General features: G+C 41.6%; 1 protein-coding gene across 1 annotated transcript; it reads left to right on the forward strand.

The window, feature by feature from the left end:
• Positions 1 to 1,739: 1,739 nt before the first annotated feature.
• pacrg (PARK2 co-regulated) lies at positions 1,740 to 19,408 on the forward strand (the record flags this gene model as incomplete). The annotated part of the gene is made up of 5 exons (XM_079250073.1): positions 1,740 to 1,805; positions 8,798 to 8,932; positions 16,086 to 16,257; positions 17,841 to 17,990; positions 19,257 to 19,408. The coding sequence occupies 5 exons, from the start codon at positions 1,740 to 1,742 to the stop codon at positions 19,406 to 19,408; spliced, it is 675 nt and encodes a 224-aa protein (XP_079106199.1).
• Between the last annotated feature and the right edge of the window lie 900 nt (positions 19,409 to 20,308).

Here is a 20,308-nt window from a genome sequence, read left to right on the forward strand (position 1 = left end):
TCTTTTTCAAGGACAAAATAATTAAGAGAGATGTTAACAGTAATAATTCCTATGACAAGAGTTCAATAAAATACTGAATTACAGACATTATATATACATCCAAATGGGTAACCACAAAACTTAGACTATTGTCACGATGAGAGAATGCATATCAACACTTGGAACAACAATGGGTTACTTACGGTCTCATGGACGCACAGAAACACACAGAAAACCCAAAAAATGGCTTGATAATTGAGGCACCTGATTGGCTAATAGCTAAGGCACAATCTGTTCATGTGAAGTCCAAGAGGGTACAGTGTGTGTGAGGTTTGCTATACTAGTGGCGACCTTTAAAACATGGTGTGTCAGTGAAGTGCTTGTTTGATAAATGTGTGTCTTTAAAGTTGGGTTTTTTTTGGGTTTTTTTTTTAGTGTGCAGATATTTACCAGGGAATTATGTAATGTGATATATAAGCATAGTTGGGGGTTCATAGATGGACAGCTTGGAAAGTAGCTGGCAGTATTATCGTTCCTCAGTTCAGACTTTCTTGAAATTGTTTCCAGATTCAATTGGAGCATTAATTGTTTCTAAGATATTTGATTTAAAAATACTTTAATTACTGCCAAATAAGGGAAACCATGGCCCAAAATGCAACCCAGGATCTTGTTGTGAACGTACACAAATCCAACTTTACTAATGTTGATTCTTTTGACAGAAAGTAACTTAGCATTGATCTACTTTAAATTCTTGCACTGGCAGTGCACAAGGATTGTAGGATGTTATCAGTTGTTATCCCAACTCTGAATGGAGGGGGGAAAAGTTGTATTGGGGAGGCATAAAATGGTGAGGAGTAAGATAGATTAGAAAGATGGAAGTTTTTGTATATGCATTAACTTTAAAAAGAAAAAAAAAAGTTCTCAGTGGACCACAAGGATATGTTCTGTCCTATAACACCTTCAAGTATATTGAGAGGCTTTCATGTTAATAAATCTTTGGAATCAGCAAGTTGGCCTGATTGTTCCTATACATCATTAAGGATATTAGTACTGAAAGGGAAATAATTGCATAAATAAGATGAATTTTGATTAATTTATTTTATAAACACAAGCTACGTAATTAGAAGAAATATATGCTATTTGTCTTGTGTGGATAACCTGATTATTATGCAGTTCAAACAATATACTTTATGTATTTGAAATAAACACTCTCATTATTATTAATTTTGGGTAACTATACTTTATAAGTAATAAATACATAAACCAGTATTATCTAAAGAATAAAGTAATGGGAATTTGTCATAGTTAAATAGCATAAATCTGGTAAATATTACTGTAAATTGTGGTGTGTGTGACTCCTTAAATTAAGATAAGATAAGAATGAAATTGAATAAACTGTAGTTAAGTCTTCCTCGTTTAAAGAAAAAAGACATCACAAATTAAAGCAGCTTAAAGCATCTTTAACGTTTATTTTTCCCCAGAGAATAAGTTGACAAACTACAGTTTTTTAATTTAATTTAATTTAATTTAATTTAATTTAATTTAATTTAATTTAATTTAATTTTTACTTAATTCAATTTAATGCGACCTTTGATCATCAGTGGAAATCATGTCTCCATAGCAACCAGATCAGAGCGTCGTAGAAGGTACATAGCAACCATTACTGACAGCAACAAAGTTTATTTGGAAGTCAAAATTCAGCCCTAAATTGAGCAGTATTGTCCTTGTTTCTGGTCGACTTTGGGATGCGATCTGCGGAGATGTCGAAGAAAAAAGAGCTACAAGCTGAAGGCTTTACAATCAAGTCCTTCATGAGCAACGCAGTGGTGAGTAAAAAATTATTTTTTGAGACTCCGAAATAAAAAAAATGGCCAAGGGTACCCAACTGCAGTTATAATGGTGGACAGCGACGCCACCATATCTAAACTCAATACCAGAATTCTGATGGCTTTGACACCAAAATAAAGTCTTTTTGGCAAAAAAAAAAAAAAAAAAGAAAAGAAAAGAAAAAAAAAGACACCGCCTTGAGCCGTTGCTAGGATACGATCAACGTGTCTGCCATATTGGTCATGGCAAGAGAGTCGTAAAACAGAATTATATGTTTATGAATATTGCAGCTGACCTGTCTTGTTTGTTGTTTTTCTTTTTCTTTTTCAAATTTGTGGTTGATAAAGAATTACACCATTGCCACTTAACTGTTCAACAATAATCATAGACGTTAGTGTCCACAGTGTTTACAGTAAGTTAATTACATAATAAATGGGGGGGGGGGGGGATCAACGTTTCAGCTAAAAGCATATGTAGTTTTCTGTTTGATACGAAAGATAAATATTATTCAGACAATTTTTTATCATAGTCATTATATTTTTCATATTTTAAAGGCCTCCTTCAATCAAACAGCAAAACATTTTTCATCCAGCATTGCACCATAGAGCAGTGTTTTTCAACCTTTTTTGAGCCAAGGCACATTTTTTTAACTGAAAAATCACAAGACACACCACAAACCAAAAGTTTTTGTTTTTTTGTTTTTTTGTTTTTTAAGTCCATATTATTAATATAAAGTCAATCAAATCAAAGCCTCTTAAATTGAAATCAGATAAACACAAGAAGAAGGAATTTTATTATCTTTCATCGGGGCCTGTTTGGAGGAACACAGTTGCTTTTTAGACCAATAAGGTGAAATTGGGTAATCTCTCACGGCACACTAGTGTGCCTTGAAATACTTAAAAACTGACATTTAATTAACATTTGTGTCTTTATTGATCCCATTCCAAACGTTCCAGTATACACATAACATAAATATATCAAATAAACATGCAAATTAAGGATGTTTTGGCTTTTGTATGATGTCAGAATGTATCTATGTAGCACTAAAACTTTATTGATAAACTTGTGTATTTTTTGCACAAAATCCTGCCCTTCATTCAGATTATTAACCAAAAATAAACCAAAAGAAGTGTTTGAATGATGAATGGACCACAACATATTCTGGAACAATGACAGCTTTTAAACAGTCCTATTTAGACCCCATCAGACCCAGGCTACACCTAACCCATGACACCAATTATATTGCATATACCCACCACTGTTGTTAAATGTTCTGTCTGTAAATTGTTTTTTAAGAAATGAATATTTTCTATATGTCATTGTATTGTGAACTAAGGACATGTTGTGTCAATTTCACCAGAAAGTTGAATTTCCTTAACTTTGTAGTGAATAATATGTACATATGAGGCACGGTATCCAGGGATCGTATTGCCAAGTGTTTTCCAGGATCTTGATTTACACTCAGTTTATTTGCCCTTCTGATTTTTGTTTTTTCCAATGCTGCTTCTACAATAAAAGTGCTCCAATAGATGTGTTAACTTTAAGGTTAACTAACGAAATAAAGAAAAAAAAAAGGCATTTTCCAATTGTTCGCATTTTATTGCTGTAATCCAGTCAAACACAACATATCAATCCTTTGACTTTTATCAATTCACCAACTAGTAAGTCAACATCTTTCAGAACCTGTTACAATTAGCTTACTGTGTTGTTCTTGGTGTTGTAAACGTCATCATCTACCTGCTTCAGAGCCCACTTTCACTGGGCCAATCAGACAGCACTTTGAGGATCATGTGCTTCAGTTTCTCAACTGCTCTGTTGTGAGAAGCTCCATAGATTCCAGTAAGATGCCTCCCTTGATTCCCATCTTCAAAACAGGTGACTCAGCTGAAAGAGTCATCGGGTACAACTCATTGGCTGTAGGAACCTCTGAATTTGAGTCAGGTGTGTTTCCGTAGAACAGAAATCCTCAATCCTGGTCCTCCGGGGCTGGTGTCCTACGAGTTTCGAAAGTATCCTCGCTGCAACACACCTGATTCAAATCAATATTTAGCAGACATGTGCAGAGCTTGTCTGAGTTCAGTGTGTTCCAGCGGGTACACTTAGAAAGCAAGAAGGGCAGAGGCCCTCGAAGACCAGGATGGAGGATCCCTGCCATAGAGAGATGTTGAAAACCTGCAAGGTGGTGTTCCTTGTGGGCCCAAAGTGAGTAGCTTAGAGTAGAGAAATCTAGAGGAAAGGACTGAGCTTAGTTCTTAAGGAAGCTAAAAATCATTTGATGTCTGATTGTTTTGTGTCTTCTCTAAGTCTCTAAGTGCAACCTGCTTTTCAGCATCTGCTGCTCCAGCAGAACCAAAACCTGAGCCCTAAAGAAAGTGATCAAACCGACAGATGTGTCTGTCCAGAGGAAAATACTGAATAAGTTGTTGGACATAAAGGACAACTGCACACACTCAACACCTTTTGGGATTAATTATAAATTTGTTGACAACATCACACTGGTAACATTGAAAACTGACTTAGGAGTTCTCATATTTGCAATCGACTTTTCTTTTTTTTTCTTTTTTTTTTTTTTAAAATCTTTTAAGAACAGAAAAAAAATACAAAAGCTTGAACAAAAATTTTGTGTAAATAAAAGTGAATATTCTATAATTAGGAATCTAAAACAATGAATAAACAAAGTGGAGGTTTACACTTAAAAGTCTGCCACTGACCATTACAAACTCTGCTTGTAATCCATCATCCTACAGGATGCTTATTTGGATCTGAAAAAGTTCAAGGATCCAATCATACCTTGTGGAGCTCTAAAGAAATATTTTTTCTTTTTTTTTAAAAAGTTTCCAATGAATAAAATGTTGACCTAACTCAACCAATAATTTACTCCAATTTCTCAAACCAGCAGAATGGACCATTATACATACCACTGGGATGACATCAAGTCAAGAAGCTTGATCTCCCCTTTCCTTATCCTGCTCCTAGACCCATGACCTCCTCAATCATCCTCAGTAGCTCAGAAATCTGTTGGAATAAGTGCAAATCAATTATAAACATGAACACATACACGTGACTAATAACATTTTCACATACCCTCTGGTCATGTAAGCCCACCTTAGCTTTAGGTGCAGAGAAATGGATTCTGCCACGGATACAGTCTGTTCTAGTCATCAGATCGTCTGAAAGCAAAAAGTAAAGGGTGAACACCTAATCAATGAAAGAGAATGTAATTATTAACAGTGGAAAATGTTTAATATTTATCTTTAGCTGATCTGTAGAAAACACCTCTCTCAGCTGTATCCACCATCCTGCAGACAATAATGATAAAAAACAAAATATTACAAGCAGTTGATGCAAAAATCAAAGATTAAACTACTGTAGTGACTTTATGAACTACATAGCCAAGTTAAGATTACCACAGAAATATTAGGAAAAAAATATTTAAAAAATGTTTAAAAAAATATTATGTCTGAGAATCTTTTCCCTCTCAAACAGAAAATTGAAATTACTTTACAAAATTAATATAAACTAAATTTCTTTATTTGGTAAAGTAAATATTTTAAAAATTATTACAATTCCACAGATAAATTATGTGATGTTTCTCCTGCCTCTCAGTCTACCACCTGAGCTCTTGTTAAGATTTGACAAGGCGGTTGAGTTGTTCCTAGGGGCAGGTAAAAGAAACGTTTTTAATAAAACCAAATTGCATGCTGTTAATGAGGATGGTGGTCTGTGTTTACCTAAAGTGGATTGGTATCATTATCCTTTCTCACTAAGTCAACTTACTAAAATATTTAGAGAAGAGGATAAGATTCCGCAGTGGGTCTCAACAGATCGAGAAATGAATGAATGACATTAAATGAAATGAATGAAAAATACTTTATTAATCCCCAAAGGTACAATTCAATATCGTAGTAGATAATTAACTAGAGGAGGTCTTGTTCCGGAGGCTGATGGCTGCTGGCAGGAATGATCTTCTGTATCTTTCAGTCTTACAGTAGACCTGAAGAAGCCTGTCACTGAACACACTTTGTTGTTTCATCACCGTGTTGTGGAGAGGGTGTGAAGAATCCTCCATCATCTTCATCAGCTTGCGCAGCATTTCTCTTTGGACAATCAGCTCCAGCGGCTCCAGTTACTCCAAGCACAGAACCAGCTTTCTTGATCAGTTTGTTTATTCTCTTCAAGTCTCTGGTTCTGATGCTACTGCCCCAGCAGATGGCTGCAAAGCTCACTGCACTCTCCACAACAGAGTTATAGAAGAAATGCAACATCTTGGTGCAGACATTAAACAATCTCAGCTTCCTTAAGAAGTATAGTCTGCTCTGACCTTTCTTGTAGATGTATTCAGTGTTGCATTTCCAGTCCAGTTCGTTGTCCAGCTGAACTCCAAGATACTTGTATTCCTCCACCACCTTCTCCTCTTCTCCCAGGATGGAAACAGCTTTGTTTATTCTTGTTCCTCCTGAAGTCAACAATCATCTCTTTTGTTTTGCTGGTATTTAATATGAGATGATTGTCACCGCACCATTTAACAAACTGACTGACTAGTTCTCTGTACTCTGCTTCTTGTCCATCACTGATACACCCCACAACTGCAGAGTCATAAGAGTATTTCTGCAGATGACAGGACTCAGAGTTGTACTGGAAGTCGGAGGTGTACAGTGTGAAGAGGAATGGTGAGAGTACAATTCCTTGTGGTGCACCAGTGCTGCTGACCTCCATCTCAGACACACAACCTTTCAGTTTCACAAACTGTGGTCTGTTTGTGAGGTAGTCATAGATCCAGGTGGTTGTGGAGGTATCCACCTGGGATTTATGGAGCTTCTCACATAACAAAGCAGGCTGAATGATATTAAAAGCACTTGAGAAATCAAAGAACATGATCCTGAGAGTGCTGCCTGAATGGTCCAGATGAGAGTGTGCTCTCTGGAGCAGGTATATGATGGCATCTTCAACCCCAAGTCCATTACAATGTGCAAACTATAATGGGTCCTGAAAGGTGTTTACTTGCTTGTTGAGGTGAGCCAGTAAGACTCTCTCCAGGACTTTCATGATGTGAGATGTCAGGGCAACTGGTCTGTAGTCACTTGGTTCAGCTGGTTGTGTTTTTTTAGGCACTGGAACAAGGCAGGAGGTTTTCCACAGCACTGGGACTCTATTTTGTCTCAGATTGATGTTGAAAAAGTGCTGGAGAATCGGACATAGTTGTTTTGAGCAGGTCTTGAGAACTCTGGGACTGACACCATCTGGACCTGCAGCCTTGTTCTGGTTCAGTTTCTCAAGTTGCTTCATAACCTGATTGCAAGAGACAAACAAGGTGGAGGTCTCAGGATGTCCTGATGTGGAGGGAGATGAAGCTGTGTTCTGGTCCATGACTGAGCTGCAGGGTGACAGATTGGAGGCGTGACAGGAAAGCAGTGGGCTTATGGAGGGTGTGTGGTCTGTTAGGCTGGAGGTAGGGGGTGACTAAACCTGTTGAAGAATATGTTCAGCTCTTAGCTCTGTCCAGACCTCCATCAGGCTGGTCCCCTTGAACTTGAAGCCGGTGATCTTCTTCATTCCAGACCACACATCCCTCACATTATTCTGCTGGAGCTGACTTTCTAACTTCTTCCTGTAGTCCTCCTTGCACTTCTAAGTTTGTGTTTTAAGTTGTTTTTGTGTTGCCCTCAATAACTCCCTGTCTCCATCCCTAAAGGCTTTCTTTTTGATCTTCTGCAGCTTTTACAGGTCACTGGTGATCCAGGGTTTGGTATTGGGGAAGCACCTCACTGTTCTTGTTGGGACTATGCTGTCCACACAGAAGTTTATGTAATCTGTCACACACTCAGTCATGGCGTTGATGTCGTCTCCATGAGGTTCACAGAGGACGTTCCAGTCTGTAGCCTCAAAGCCTCCTCTAAGAGCATTTTCAGCTTCAGCAGACCAGATTTTGATAGTCTTTGTGATGACTGGTTGCTGCTGAACAATGGGCTTGTAGGTGGAGAACCAGATTATGGTCAGATCTTCCTAAAGGTGGCAGGGCAGAACAACTGTATCCATTATTCATATTTGCATAAAATAAGTTCAAGATTCTATTTTCTCTGGTGGAGCAGCTGACAAACTGTTGGAATGTTGGTAGAGTTGCAGAGAGGGAGACGTTGAAGTCTCCGGAGATCGCCATGAATGAGTTTGGATGCTGTGTTTGTAGCCGAGCAATGATAGAGGTGATGACGTCACAGGCTGTGTCTGGTGCGGTGCCAGGTATTATATAAACCGCTACATGGCAGAAGGACACAGGCTGTGTCTGGTGCGGTACCAGGTATTATATAAACCACTACATGGCAGAAGGACACCCCAGATCAAAGGTCCAACGCCCCCATGGCCACAGAGGACGCCCCCCACCTGGAGACATGTCACAGTCCTTCCTCGCCTACACACCAATAAATTTACACACACACTCTCTCACCTTCTCTCTCCTCTGTCCTAACCCCTTCATAACTACTACCCCTCCACCCGCCCATATACATGTACCACTATATCCCCATACACATGCACCCCCACACTCCTCTATATACACACCCCTACCCCCCACACATATACCACCCCACACCCTCATACACACCCCCCTACACCCCCACGTACTCATGTACCAACCCACTCCCCCATACAAACACCCCTACCGCCCTCCCACACACTTTTGTACTATCACACTCTCCATACCCACACCCCTACACTCCACTCACATACACAACAACACTCCCCCATACACACACGCCTACCACCGCAAACATGTACCACTGCATTCCCCCATACACTCCCCACTCCCCCCCTCCCCTCCATCCACTTGCACCACCACACTCCCCCACAGACATATGCACCACCACGCTATTCACAGAATTCACAATCTTGATTTTATAAAACACGATTTTTTACTCGCTGTGGATATTTTATTTTGTTATTTTCTCCTGTTTGTTCATTTTTATAAATATCTGTTTTACCTTTTGTCTTTGGCCAGGTGGCGGGCCCCCCAAATACTGGGATTTTTCACGAGCAGCCAGCTAAATCAAGAGTCTTTCGCAATTGCTACAACGAGGGCCACCTCCCAGTTCAGGTGGACTACAACAAAACACGCATTGGCATTGCATGGAAGGTAGGACTAGTAAGACCTGAAACATGCTTGTTGTCTTTACAATCTGCTCAAGGCAACAGTGATAGATTTGTCATCAGGGAATGCTGTATGTCAGCATGGAAATGGGAGCTAATTAAAGATTCCAAAGAAAATATCAAGCTACAGGGTGTAAATATAAATCTGAAAAAAATAGCAAGAACTTTGAATTACTTTGAATTTTTAAAAAAAGTTGCACAGCTTCGTATTTGAAAACACCATTGCTGTGAAGTAGATGTGGGTAAATCTGAAAACTTGACTAGTGTTGTGCACACACCATTTATCATTATCATTAGGATCATCTACCCAACTAAAGTGATGATGACAGTTACTCATATAATTATAGGTCAGATGTCTGCTGTTCACCTATAAGAGGCAGTGTAGATTAACCTTCTTAAGCCTCAAAGCACAAGTCACAGACTGAATGAAAAAAAAGAAAAAATGAAAAACAACTCAGGGCAGCAACAGCAAAACACGGGGACTAATCGTGTATGTATTTGTGTGTATATATATATATATATATATCTGTTTCATTCCCCCACAAAGCACTTACTGTTTTTTTCTGACTGGCAGTTGGTGTGATGCTTGCTCTTTTCTAATCACTGTATACTTTTATCCAAATATTCTCTAACTTCCTGTCATTCAGCAACTACTTGTAATGACATTTGTTCCTAGTAAGGAATGATAAATTAATTTTAAAAAATGAGGGGAAAGGTGGATGAGTGAGGTCTTCCTAGTTAACTGCCTGTCTTCAGGTGAATACGCTGAAAAGTATCTCCTTTTGCATGGATTATGTATGTAAAACTTTAAATTAAAACTTTGCTATTTAAAAAATAATGCATTTATTTAGGGCTCAGACCATGAAAACGCCCTCTCCCTGAGCCGTCACCTTATCGTGGTGGAGGGGTTTGTGCGTCCCGAAGATCCTAGCAGCTATGTTGTCGGGGGCTTTATGCCCCTGGTAGGGTCACCATGGCAAACAGGTGTCTAGGGGAGGGACCAGACCAAGCACGGCTCATAGACCCCTATGATGACGACCAACCTGGGCATGAATGTTCCCTTGCCCGGACGCGGGTTACCGGGACCCCCCTCTGGAGCCAGGCCTGGAGGCGGGGTACGAGAGCAAGCGTCTGGTGGCCGGGCCTTCGCCCATGGGGCCTGGTCGGGCTCAGCCCAAAAGGGTTACATGGGCCCCACCTCCCGTGGGCTCACCATCTGCGGGAGGAGCCGTAGGGGTCGGGTGCAATGTGAGCTGGGCGGCAGCAAGGGGCGGGGACCCTGGCGGTCCGATCCCCGGCTGCAGAAGCTGGCTCTAGGGACGTGGAACGTCACCTCTCTGGTGGGGAAGGAGCCTGAGCTTGTGCGCGAGGTTGAGCGGTTCTAGATATAGTTGGACTCACCTCGACGCATGGCTTGGGCTCTGGAACCAGTACCCTTGAGAGGGGCTGGACCTTCTTCCACTCTGGAGTTGCTCATGGTGAAAGGCGCCGAGCAGGTGTGGGCATTCTCATCAGCCCCCAGCTTGGTGCCTGCACGTTGGGGTTTACCCCGGTGGATGAAAGGGTAGTTTCCCTCCGCCTCCGGGTGGGGGGACGGGTCCTGACTGTTGTCTGTGCTTATGCACCGAACAGCAGTTCAGAGTACCCACCCTTTCTGGGGTCCTTGGAGGGAGTGCTGGAGGGTGCTCCTTCTGGGGACTCCATTGTTCTGCTGGGGGACTTCAATGCTCACGTGGGCAATGACAGTGAGACCTGGAGGGGAGTGATTGGGAGGCATGGTCCCCCCCCTCTGAACCCAAATGGTGTTTTGTTATTGGACTTCTGTGCTCGTCATGGATTGTCTATAACGAACACCATGTTCCAGCATAAGAGTGTCCATATGTACACCTGGCATCAGGATTCCCTGGGCCGCAGTTCGATGATCGACTTTGTAGTCGTATCATCGGACCTGCGGCCACATGCCTTGGACACTCGGGTGAAGAGGGGGGCGGAGCTGTCAACTGATCACCACCTGGTGGTGAGTTGGCTCAGATGGTGGGGGAGGAAGCCGGTCAGAGCTGGCAGGCCCAAACGTGTTGTGAGGGTCTGCTGGGAACGTCTGGCTGAGTCCCCTGTCAGAGCGAGCTTCGACTCCCACCTTCAGCAGAGCTTCGAATATGTCCCGAGTGAGGCGGGGGACATTGAGTCCGAATGGGCTGTGTTCCGTGCCTCTATTGCTGAGGCGGCCAGCCGGAGCTGTGGCTGTAAGGTTGTTGATGCCTGTCGTGGCGGTAATCCCAGGACTCGTTGGTGGACACCAGCAGTGAGGGATGCCGTCAAGCTGAAGAAGGAGTCCTATCGGGCCTTCTTGGCCTGTGGGACTCTGGAGGCAGCTGATGGGTACCGACGGGCTAAGCGGCATGCGGCTTCGGCTGTTGCCGAGGCAAAAACTCGGGCATGGGAGGAGTTCGGCGAGGCCATGGAGAAAGACTTCCGGACGGCTTCGAGGAGATTCTGGTCCACCATCCGGCGGCTCAGGAGGGGAAAGCAGTGCTCCATCAATACTGTGTACAGTGGAGGTGGGGAGCTGCTGACCTCAACTCGGGACGTTGTGGGTCGGTGGAGGGAATACTTCGAAGACCTCCTCAATCCTACCAACACGTCTTCCCATGAGGGAGCAGAGCTGGTGGACTCAGGGGTGGACTCTCCTATCTCTGGGGCTGAAGTCGCTGAGGTGGTCAGAAAGCTCCTTGGCGGCAAGGCCCCGGGGGTGGATGAGATCCGCCCGGAGTTCCTTAAGGCTCTGGATGCTGTGGGGCTGTCCTGGCTGACACGCCTCTGCAGCATCATGTGGACATCCGGGGCAGTACCGCTGGATTGGCAGACTGGGGTGGTGGTCCCCCTTTTTAAGAAGGGGGACCGGAGGGTGTGTTCCAATTACAGGGGAATCACACTCCTCAGCCTCCCTGGTAAGGTCTATTCAGGGGTCCTGGAGAGGAGGGTCCGCCGGATAGTCGAATCCCGGATTGAGGAGGAGCAGTGTGGTTTTCGTCCTGGTCGCGGAACAGTGGACCAGCTCTACACCCTCTCTGGGGTCCTGGAGGGGGCATGGGAGTTTGCCCAACCAGTCTACATGTGCTTTGTGGACCTGGAGAAGGCATTCGACCGTGTCCCCCGGGGGCTCCTGTGGGGGGTACTCCGGGAGTATGGGGTACCGGACCCCCTTGTACGAGCTGTCCGGTCCCTGTACGACAGGTGTCAGAGCTTGGTCCGCATTGCTGGTAGTAAGTCGGATTCGTTTCCGGTGAGGGTTGGACTCCGCCAAGGCTGCCCTTTATCACCGATTCTGTTCATAACTTATATGGACAGAATTTCTAGGCGCAGCCGAGGTGTTGAGGGGATCCGACTTGGTGGCCTCAGGATTGGGTCCCTGCTTTTTGCGGATGACGTGGTCCTGTTGGCTTCATCTGGTCGTGATCTCCAGCTCTCGCTTGAGCGATTCGCGGCCGAGTATGAAGCGGCTGGGATGAGAATCAGCACCTCAAAAGAGACCATGGTCCTCAGCCGGAATAGGGTGGATTGCCCTCTCCGGGTCGGGAGTCAGGTCCTGCCTCAAGTGGAGGAGTTTAAATATCTCGGGGTCTTGTTCACGAGTGAGGGAAGGATGGAGCGCGAGATCGACAGACGGATCGGTGCGGCGTCTGCAGTAATGCGGGCTCTGCGCCGGTCTGTCGTGGTGAAGAAGGAGCTGAGCCAGAAGGTGAAGCTCTCGATTTACCAGTCGATCTACGTTCCTACCCTCACCTATGGTCATGAGCTGTGGGTCGTGACCGAAAGAACGAGATCTCGTATACAGGCGGCTGAAATGAGTTTCCTCCGCAGGGTGGCCGGGCTCTCCCTTAGAGATAGGGTGAGGAGCTCAGTCATCCGGGAGGGGCTCAGAGTAGAGCCGCTGCTCCTTCGTATCGAGAGGAACCAGTTGAGGTGGCTCGGGCATCTGGTCAGGATGCCTCCTGGACGCCTCCCTGGTGAGGTGTTCCAGGCACGTCCCTCTGGGAGGAGACCCCGGGGAAGACCCAGGACACACTGGAGGGATTACATCTCTCGGCTGGCCTGGGAACACCTCGGGATCCCCCCCGCAGAGTTGGCAAATGTGGCTGGGGAGAGGGAAGTCTGGGCTTCCCTGCTTAGGCTGCTGCCACCGCGACCCGACCCTGGATAAGCGGCAGAAGATGGATGGATGGATGGACCATGAAAACGCACACTGCAAATGCAATGTGGTGTATGACAATGTTGCTGTCATATCAAGTGCTTCTGTTGTGTTTCCTGATTTTACACCAATGCTCACACAGATTAGAGTCCATTTTTAAATACCTGGAAAAAGAAAAGTTTATTACTCAAACTGTGCCTGTGGCATTGTACTTTGACTGTGAACAAGTGTCTTTGTAATATTTTTGCTTCAAAAAGAAGTATCTCAGTATTCCTACTTAATCAATGCTTTTGTTTAAAGCTGTCCAAATGGTTGACACTTTTTTATACTTGCTGTGTGCTCTTACATGTATAGTGTAACTGTGATCAGAGAAAGTGACAGTTTTGGTTGTCTACCAAGTCAGTGTCATGTTTATGATTTGACTTGTTACGAATTGACGTTTTTCATGGTGTGTATCATCTACAGACCTGGATAAAATTGTTTGTACTCTTCGGTCAATGAAAGAAAAACTCACAATAGTCATACAAATAACTTGAATCTGACAAAAGTAATCGTAAAATTCAATGAAATTTAACAAATGAAAGTCAGACATTGCTTTTCAACCATGCTTCAATAGCATTATATAAAAAAAAATAGACTCAAACAGGCCTGGACAAAAAGGATGTTACCCTTAATATTTTGTTGCACAACCTTTTGAGGCAATCACTGTAATCAAGCATTTCCTGTAGCTGTCAATGGGACTACACCTCTCATTTTGGCCCACTCCTAATAAGCAAACTGCTTCAGTTGTCTCAGGTTTGAAGGCAGCCTTTTCCAGATGGCATGTTTCACCTCCTTCCAAAGATGCTCAATAAGATTTAGGTCAGGGCTCATGGAAGGCAATTTTGAATAGTCTGATGTTTTCCTCTTAGCAGTTCTTGGGTGTTTTCAGCTGTGTGTTTTGGGTCATTGTCCTGTTGCAAGACCCATGACCTGCGACTAAGACCAAGCTGTCTGTCATTGCCCAGCACTAGAACCCCTTGATAGTCTTGAGATTTTATTGTACCTTCTACAGATTCAAGACACTTTGTGCCAGATCCAGTAAAGCTGCCCCAGAACATAACAGTCTCCTCCATGTTTCTCAGCAGGGACAGTCTTCTTTTCTTCATGTTTCATTTTTCCCTCTGAACATGCTGATGTGGTAAAAAGTTCCATTTTTGTCTCATCTGTCCACAGAACGTTCTCCCAGAAGCTTTGTGGCTTGTCAGCATGTAGTTTGTTAAATTCCAATCTGGCTTTTTTATGATTTGTTTTCAACAATGATATCCTCCTTTGTTGTCTGCCATTAAGTCCACTTTTGCTCAAACAACGATGGATGCTGCAATCTGACACTGATGTTCCTTGAGCTTGAAGTTCACCTTTAATCTCTTTAGAAGTCTTTCTGGGTTCTTTGGTTACCATTCATATTATTGTCTCTTTGATTTGTCATCAGTTTTCCTCCTGCGGCCACATCCAGGGAGGTTGGCTACAATCCCATGGGTCTTAAATTTCTGAATAATACGTGCAACTGTAGTCACGGAACATCAAGCTGCTTGGAAATGGTCTTATAGTCTTTACCTTTCACATGCTTGTCTACAATTTTCTTTAATCTCCTGAGACAACTCGTTCCTTTTCTTCCTCTGGTCCATGTTGAGTGTGGTACACACCATGTCACCAAACAGCACAGTGACTATCTGTAGACCAATATACAGGCCCACTGGCTGATTACAAGATTGTAGACAACAGTGATGATAATTAGTAGACACACTTTGGATTAACTTTGGCTACATTGGTTTTTTCTAAGGTTTTAAGTTCAAGAATGTGGTATGTTTTCCTCTTATACAACAGGAGACATGTGAAATGCATCTTCTAAACATCAGAGCAGCAACATTACAAAGTGAAAAACATTGTAAACAATTGACAATTTAACAACCAGCTTCTGAAATGGACCATAAAACATTTTCTCATCTGATGAGAATTATTTCAATAGTTGGCGTCATTAATGACACACACATTTTCCTTGTTTTCTTTTTTTTTTATCCTTATCTTGGTATCGAACTTACACTCTTTGTGCTTCCTGTCTGGGTCAATGGCATTTCATATACTTGCCTTAATTTCTAAGCTTGACAAATAGATTTCAGATTTATTATGTGCATGGACCAAGTCATTGTTCAGGATAAAAATAGTAACAACTCACTAATGATTCAACATCTCAGAGGAATCTTGTAGTTACACTATGGAGGTAAAATGATACTGATCACACTGATCTGCAACATCTAGCACTTTCAAAACAGATTTCAGTCTTTACTCGGTTTTCCACCTTCATGAACAAAAGATAATTTATAGTACATTTTCATCAGAACTAATATAGACGTTAGTTTGGTTGTAGTGTCTGTGTAATTAATGACTCATGGTGTCACTGGCAACAATAATAATCCTACTGTCATCTTCCTACTTGAAATAGTTGAAAACATAGGTCATTGAAATATAGCAAGCAGCACTTGAGTTAAGGGTAAGCAGAATCCAAGTTGAGCCATTGTGGTGTTATCAATTTAAAAAAAAAAAAAAATTGTCAAGCAGTTGCAAAGCAGCTTGTCTCATGCTTGATTTATCAGATGGGATTTCAATGATTAATTTGACATTATACAATTAATATAATTGGCAACCAAGCACCAAATAGCCACAATTTAATCACTCTTATTTTTAGATCAGGAAAAGCAACATAGGTCACCTGCATGCAGGCAGTGAGGTGGTGCACGCATGTGTCTTGTTATGTGTTTTGCATCTGATAACTGAAAGCATATGTCTGTGGTTTGTTCAGAAAAAAGTACAATTTCATTGAGGATTCCTCCCTCTCTGTTTTCCTGCAAATCACAGTTGCAGCTAACAATACTTGTAATGTCAATGAACTAACAAACATTTCTGTCTTCAGGTGGACATTGAGCAACTGGACTACAGTCACTACCTGCCTCTGTTCTTTGAGGGATTATGTGAGACTGATCCTTTGTTGGAGCTTTTCGCCTGTCAGGGAATCCATGAGATGTTGAAGTGCGGAGGCTCCAAGATCCTACCAGTCATTCCCCAACTGATCCAGCCAATCTGCAGTAAGTCTGAGACGGTGTCAACTTTTACATTTTACCATTCAAACAAAACATATCGCCTCTATCTGTTTTTTTTATTTGTTTGGTTTTTTTGTTGTTTTTTTTTGTATCATTTATTGTGACTGTGTTGTTTCTGTGACAATGGCCCTATCGTATGACAAACAGAGAGACTCTGTTAAGCATCAGGCTGGAGCTTAACACCTGCTTATTTATTCTACAAACTGTGAAAACATGTGCTGCAAACATTTCCATTGCAGTGTGAGCTATTTGCAGCAAATACATATGTATTCAAGTTGACAAAGATGTCTTAGTTGATTTGCAGATCATTCATCTGTTTGAATGTATTTTTCCTAAGTTGTAGGTAGTAGAACTCTCATAGCCACTCTGTACTATATCTTCATAATCATTTGCATCATTTTTTGCATCATTTTGCATCAAATCTTTCTATAGTCTGTAAAGGACAGATCTAATATAGCTGATGTGACACATGACTTGAAATAACATTATTCAAAACAATAATGATTTGATGAATATTTCATGTAATTAACAAATCAATTAACCTGTTTTAACATCAATCAGGTACATTGTTGTTTACATAGTAAAAAATATTACCACTCTGACACAGGAGTAGTTCTGAAGTCTGTGTGAACTCAGAGTATATGTGTTTCTTGTTGTGTGTTGGGGTTGGATGTCTGCGGAAGCAGAGGGGCATAACGACCAACACTAGCAGGACTGTTAGAGACACAGAGACACAACAGATGCTGACCTTGGCATTAAGTAGCACTCACAGTGAGGTTGTAACCATCACACACCCCATATCATACCGTGGAATGTATCTATTGCCTGGTACATGCATGATAATCACAATTTTAACTTCTTTTTTTTTTTTTGTTTTTTTTCTAAATAATGTTGCAAGCTATAAATTAGTGAACTCCAGTACCTCAGTTCTTTCAATTAAATGTGGTCATTTCCATGTTACCCCAACAGTTTTGGACATTTGTATCAGGAAGGCCAGGCGAAAGGTGAAAATCTTTTTTTCCTTGCTAGTGCTAACTGACAAAATGGACTGTAATACTTTTACATCTAAATACTGTTATTATATACAAAATTGCAGTTTGAGTTTTCATTTAGACGTGCAGCAGCTTTTCGCCTTGAGGTGCGTGGTTTTATGTACTGAAGCTAACAGCTCAAAATGAGCAACCTAAAAGTAGGAAAATATGTCTGTTGTGTTTACTTGTTGATTCACAGTCATCGCTCTCTGTCTGTTACATCTTTCCACCTCTGTTTCTGACATTATGTCTCTTGTTGTTTTTTCTCTTTATTCTCTCTCTGTAAATTGGTCTCTGTTGACCTTTCCAGCCCTTCATCTCTTCTATCATCATTTCCTTTTGTTCTCTCTATCAGTAGGGGAGTTAAATGTTAAATGCCACTCCACATTTACTCAACATCCACCTCCCCAAGTTAACAAGCTGTCATTCTTCTTTACAGTTTACTTTGACTGTCTGTCCATGTACACCTCTTTAATTAATAACTTGGTTTTATCTGATCATTGATTTACAGCCTTTGCTGTTTATCTTACCTTCCAGATGCCCTGAACACGAGGAATGATCAGGTGATGTGCAACACCATGAGAGCCCTGCAGCAGCTGGTGCAGTCTGCAGACAAGGTGGGAGAGGCCCTTGTCCCATACTTCCGACGGATCCTTACAGTTTTTAACATCTTTAAGAACAAGAGGAGTAAGTTTCAGCATTTTAAGATGTCAAGTGTTAGTTCTTTGTCGGATGACATGTGACACTTCTGCTTTTTTCTGGAGCAGGTAAGCTGGTCCTCTCATGTACTAATACTTCTGTGTCCTCTGTGAACAGAGGGACAGCCAAGCTAGCTACTCATCTTCAGTTTTTATTAACACCAAGTGATTCCATAATGATAAAAAATATGGTGCAGAGGTTAACTAATTCTTTTTATTTGACTAAGAGACCTGCTATTTGTTTTCTCTTCCATATCATGATAGAAAAGCTCTTTATCTTGTCTTTTCTACTGTCAGTCAGTGTGCTCTGTTTGTAGCTGTTGAGGAGGAAAATGTTTTCCTTACTCTTTCTGAAAGCCTCCACCTGCTTGACACCAGGATGTGACAAGATTGGCATCAGATAGGCAGGGCTCTTTGTGCGGCTATATCAAAGCACTTAGTGTGGTATGACATGATGTGGACCCATTTAGGACATAGAGGCTTAACCATTCCCAAGGACCACACAGTCAGTCAGACATTGTGAATCAATCATTTTAACACAAGCTGTCCCCACAGGATGAGCACCTCAGAAGTACGATTATAGATGTGTGCGTTTGAATGTCTGAAATCAAATGTTCAAGAGATCAGAAGGAACAATTGGAGAAAAAGTCAAAAGAGATGCATACAACATGTAGACACGAGCCACGATCATTTTTTCCTGTTTTGGAAGGGGAAGGGGTCAAGTAACTTGTTGAATTTTTTACAGTCAATGTAGTGAATACAAATATGATTAAAACTTTTTTTTACAAATATGTTGAAATAAACAACAATACTTGATTGCCCAGCACTTAAATACTATTGTGATGATAAGAGTGGTGATAAGAAAGACTGACACATGCACTCCTAAACGCCATCAGCTATACAGCCATTGTGAAAATATTTATGGAACTCAAGCTGTTTCAACTTTACTCATAACTTGCATTCCTTTATTTTCCATTTCCAGTAAGTGAAGGATAACAAAAGGTCTCACATTCATTGATTCTCCTCTGCATTTAGCTGCCATGATCAAAGAGCAGTTGTGTTGAGGAGTAAATTGGATTCAGTCCATCCACTGGGTTTGAAATCCAATGAAAAGGATGGCATTTGCTGGCACAGTCTAGAGCAACTCAGGGCAGTGTGGCCACAGGTGGTGCTTTGCAAGCCCTGACATCAACCTTGCAGACTATGATGAGCCCCGATAGTGCTGATGTTATTCTGTCTCTTTCTTTGTCTTCAGAAAATCTTGGAGGAAACATTGGCTACGGCCAGCAGAGCATTGCTTCCATGATCCAAGAGACTCTCATGATGTTTGAGCGCTATGGGGGACGTGACGCCTTTGCTAACATCAAATATTTGGTACCCACCTATCAGTCCTGCATAAAGCATTGAGAGGGAGCTGTTGGCTCTTTCTTTTTTGTTTGTCCACCCAGAACCACTGAATTAAAAATGCTTTTATTGCATTAAAATGTATCTGTGACATTTGCTGTTCATTTTCATCATTGATTGTTAACTCCTAACAAGATATACTCTGTGTATCGTGACTTATATTTCAGTCTTCCTCAAAAAAATGAAAACTTTTGTTTAAAAAATTTTTGATTTAATGTAAAACTATACTTTGACTGCCAATAAGTACTGTGCCTCCCATGATGTTTGACTGAAGTGTTTGTTGTAAGCTAGAATACAATCATCTCCACAGAAAGAATATTGAAGGGCAGAAAATGCACAGAAAATGTTTTTTTTTCATTAATGCTACTTTCTTGCCTGTGTGAATAATGCTTAAAGTGTATTTTTGAGTTAAAAGCACTTTATGTTCCATTACTAAAATAGTAAACATCTAAAAAACTGTCACCACTTCAGTACAAAGATTGAATTTGAAAAGATTCAAGTGTTTTTTAGCCAGCAGGAGAAAAAGAAATAAACAGACAGGATTGCATAAATTTCTCCTACAAGGGCTCCCTTGTACATCATCCCCCTTCAATGCCTCCCTTACATTGACTCATCCGTCAGTTGCTCAGGAGTGTGTGAGCCTTTTTCAATAAATGTGTGTGCTTCATATTGTACAGGAATTCAACTTATTTGTATTTATTTATTTCTACATTGTGTTTAGGCCCCAAAAGTGATGGAAAAGTGTCTTACCTGCTATTAATGCCACTTTGTGACTTGGGTGACCATATCCTGGAGTGGTAATAAAGACCATTAGTTTTGGAAAAATATGTATAACATTATATTAGATATTTTATGGTGATTGGTCAAGGTTATCTGCTAATGACACTTTTCTCATTTGAAAAA

Source organism: Telmatherina bonti (genome assembly GCF_933228915.1).
Source record: "Telmatherina bonti genome assembly, chromosome: 12".
Lineage (NCBI taxonomy): Eukaryota > Metazoa > Chordata > Actinopteri > Atheriniformes > Telmatherinidae > Telmatherina > Telmatherina bonti.